Here is a 3,200-nt window from a genome sequence, read left to right as displayed (position 1 = left end):
TCTAAACACAATTGTATGAAGTTACGACAGGCCAGAGGAGCCTCTTTGGACCACAGTTCAATATCAATATCACCCAGTGTGGTCTTTAATAGTACCTGAGGGGAGGGGCCAGTAGTCACTAATACAGCTGCTGCTGGATTAACTACCTTTCCTTTAGTAGGGGGCTCTGTTATATATATGGAACTCATTCTTTAAGAAGAGGCCGAGGAAGAGGCTTGATCCCACTTCTGTATACCGATCTTGTACTTTGTAAGAATCTTGTACTTTCCGACAGTTTCCGTTATATACTCCGTATAATTGAACCACGTGCTTTCACATTTACAAAAATTGGAACACAAATATAATTTATTTAATAATTTAAAATAATTAAATAATATGTGCTGTGTATATGAATCCTAGAGTTACTTCTAGTGAAACCTTCTCATTTCTTTGCTATAATAATAATCATTATAAATCATTAGTAAACTCATTCCTTACTATCAAGAGTAGATAATCTACTCTTGTTACTATTGATATCTTTTTCAATCCCATCAGCTACAGTATTCTCTCCTTCGTCCCTCAATGCTTGTATTAATGTATCATAAGTTGGAACACCTTTACTCTTTACATTGTCTTTTTGTTCCAACCATTCTGTCAAACATTTTCTTAGACAGCTCTTAGTATCTCCTTTGTTATCTTTCTCAATAACATCAAGTGTAGCAGGGAGTAGTCCCAGACGAAGACCAAGATCATAATAATCAACACCAGAATATCCATGCTTCTTTAGTAAATCACGTATTTCAACAAGATGGCATGTATCTAATGGAAAATTGTAATGCATTCTGAAGCATCATATACTAGTAATTAATTTATTTACCTAATTCAGAAGATTGCACTGTAGGTCTCTTAGTAGGTGGACCTTCTAATAATGGCTCAGCTCCTGTAGGAATAATAATAATAATGACACAATTAATGGGACACAATCTCAATTTTGTGATCATTCTTTTTATTATGTGTATACTAACCTGGACTGGACAATAGAGATTCACTAAAAAACCAGCATCTATAGCTATCATCATTCTCCAGTACTTTACATTGGGTTTCACAATGAGTGCAATGAGAATACCAGGGAGAAGATTTATCATCTTTCCGGACAATGCAGTAATGTTCCTTTTTGGGGCACTTGAGAAATGCAAAGATATAATTATTTTTACACTTAAGATCTTTGCAGCTTTTTTCGATTGCTTCTGTGACTAATTCACGAATTTTAAGACAAGAGTTCTTGTAGTTACCACGAAACTGTATTTTGATATGTGTATAGCAATTGATGATGTGTATGAAGTGATCTTTGTAAACACGAAGTGACATGGCATCATGATATCTGTAGAATTCATTGTCTGAATCAGGATCTGGACTGAAGTCTACTACATTCTTTTCTTTCAAAAGGTGTACGATGGTTAAAGGAAATAAACCTTGAGGGATGGCTAGAGTTGCTGTCCCACTGTTGTTAATCTCCCATGCTATGAGAAGTGGTTGTATTTCTGTTGGGGGGTCATTGAGCTTATCACATGACGGTAATGCACATGGGAAAAAATATTCATTTTGCTTTTCATCTTTGTTTATTACTTTGGCAATAATGTGGAGGTGTTCCAGAAGCTTGATCATGTGAGAGGATTCAAAATTTTTATCAAAAATTTTTTGTTGACCAATTTTTTCTAAAAGACCCTCCTTGAAAAGGCCATATTTTTTGAGACGTATTCTTTCATCAGATGCTTTTGCTATTAAATGTAGATTAGATTGGTCAATGTATGTGATAGCTATTAGACGTGAAAGGACATCAAGAATTGGTTTAGGATCAACAAATATTATATTTGGTAGGACAGCAGGATAATAAAGAATAATAGTGACATTGTGTAAATATTGCAGAGCATCATTGATATCTGACTTTGTATCAAGTCGGAGAGACTTACCAATTTCAATGACTTCTTCTTTTGTAAGGAAACTTTGTTTGTTCTTCATAGCTTCCAACTGAAGTGCAATCTCAAAAGTAAGCAATCGAATTGGTAACTCAATTGTAATTTCCAGTTCACAATTTGAAATTGCAGTACAAAGATCTATGCTAGCCTTTTTCCTTTCATCAGACCCACCACGGAGCAACGTATTAACTGGAAATATGATCGATTTTTCAGGTACACGTTGAATGATATTTTTAAGGTCCAGGCTAGAGCTACTTATCAGGCTTTTGTCCATTTCTTTTAGCTCTTCTTCAGTTACCAATTCCTTACGTGTACCAAGTACAAGATAGCGAGCGTGAATACCTTTATGCTTTTCAGGTTCGGCGACATAAGGAATTTCGATGGAATTTAACATAGCTTCGGAGCTAACTGTCGAGCATATTATATCGCGATTAGAATACTTTAGGTCTGTATTAATAGGAGACACATGTTGATCAATGCGATATTGAAACTCACACTTCTCATCAAGACCTTTGGTAAGATCAATGGTGATGATATTCAGTGCAGCTGCTCTTGTAAAAAGAGGTAGCAACTCTCGATATGCTGGTTGACCACCGGAATCAATAAAATAAACCCAATTTGTGCTAAAATTTTTAGACGTTTCAGCATTCATAACTTTTTTCACTACTTCTGTTTCTGTTGGGTTGACTTTAGTTGGATTAATCTCAGTTTGTTCATTCTCGACTGGTTTCTTTTCAATTGGCTTAATTTCGATTGGTTCATCATCGGTTTTATCATCAATTTCATCTTCATCTGAACTATCAAATATATCATCTGAACTATCAAATATATCATCTAAATTCAGTGATGCTTCATCCTTTTTTTGCTCAAGTTCCGTTTCATTCGGTACCTCCTTTAGATGAGATGCTAGTTGGTCATACAAATCTTTTACTTCAACTCTCTCCCATTTCTTATTCTTATCATCAACAGATATTCTTGTTGCCTTAACAGCAGGACAAGCTATTGGTGTACTATCAGTAGAAGATGGTGGGTCTTCATTAAGTAGGAGGTGTCGTGAACATGTTTTACCAGCTCCAGGTAGACCATGCATATTGATACGAGTGACTTTTAGCTCAACTGTACCTTCTTTCAGCCATTTTTCTATTTTTTCTGAAATAAACAATGACATTATAATGACATAATTGACATCATTAAATTTAATAGTTAAGCTCTGCTTTAATTTAAGTATTGATAGACTAATGAAGT

The 3,200-nt window shown here is 34.9% G+C and overlaps 1 protein-coding gene across 1 annotated transcript in view; it reads right to left on the bottom strand.

Moving 5' to 3' along the window:
- Positions 1-16: 16 nt before the first annotated feature.
- The window catches only part of LOC109589952 (uncharacterized), a 4,656-nt gene continuing 1,472 nt past the window's right edge, over positions 17-3,200 (bottom strand). Inside the window, exons 3-7 of the mRNA XM_020005921.1 lie at positions 1,005-3,104; positions 857-919; positions 478-798; positions 147-432; positions 17-95 (exon numbers count right to left, since the gene is read on the bottom strand). Coding sequence (XP_019861480.1) covers positions 422-432; positions 478-798; positions 857-919; positions 1,005-3,045 — 2,436 coding nt within the window. The 5' untranslated portion in view covers positions 3,046-3,104 and the 3' untranslated portion in view covers positions 17-95; positions 147-421. The remainder of the gene's footprint in view (positions 96-146; positions 433-477; positions 799-856; positions 920-1,004; positions 3,105-3,200) is intronic.

The sequence above is a fragment of the Amphimedon queenslandica genome, unplaced genomic scaffold (genome assembly GCF_000090795.2).
Source record: "Amphimedon queenslandica unplaced genomic scaffold, v1.1 AMPQUscaffold_10681, whole genome shotgun sequence".
Lineage (NCBI taxonomy): Eukaryota > Metazoa > Porifera > Demospongiae > Haplosclerida > Niphatidae > Amphimedon > Amphimedon queenslandica.
The sequence above is the reverse complement of the archived record's forward strand: the minus strand, read 5'-3'. Positions and strand labels throughout refer to the sequence as shown.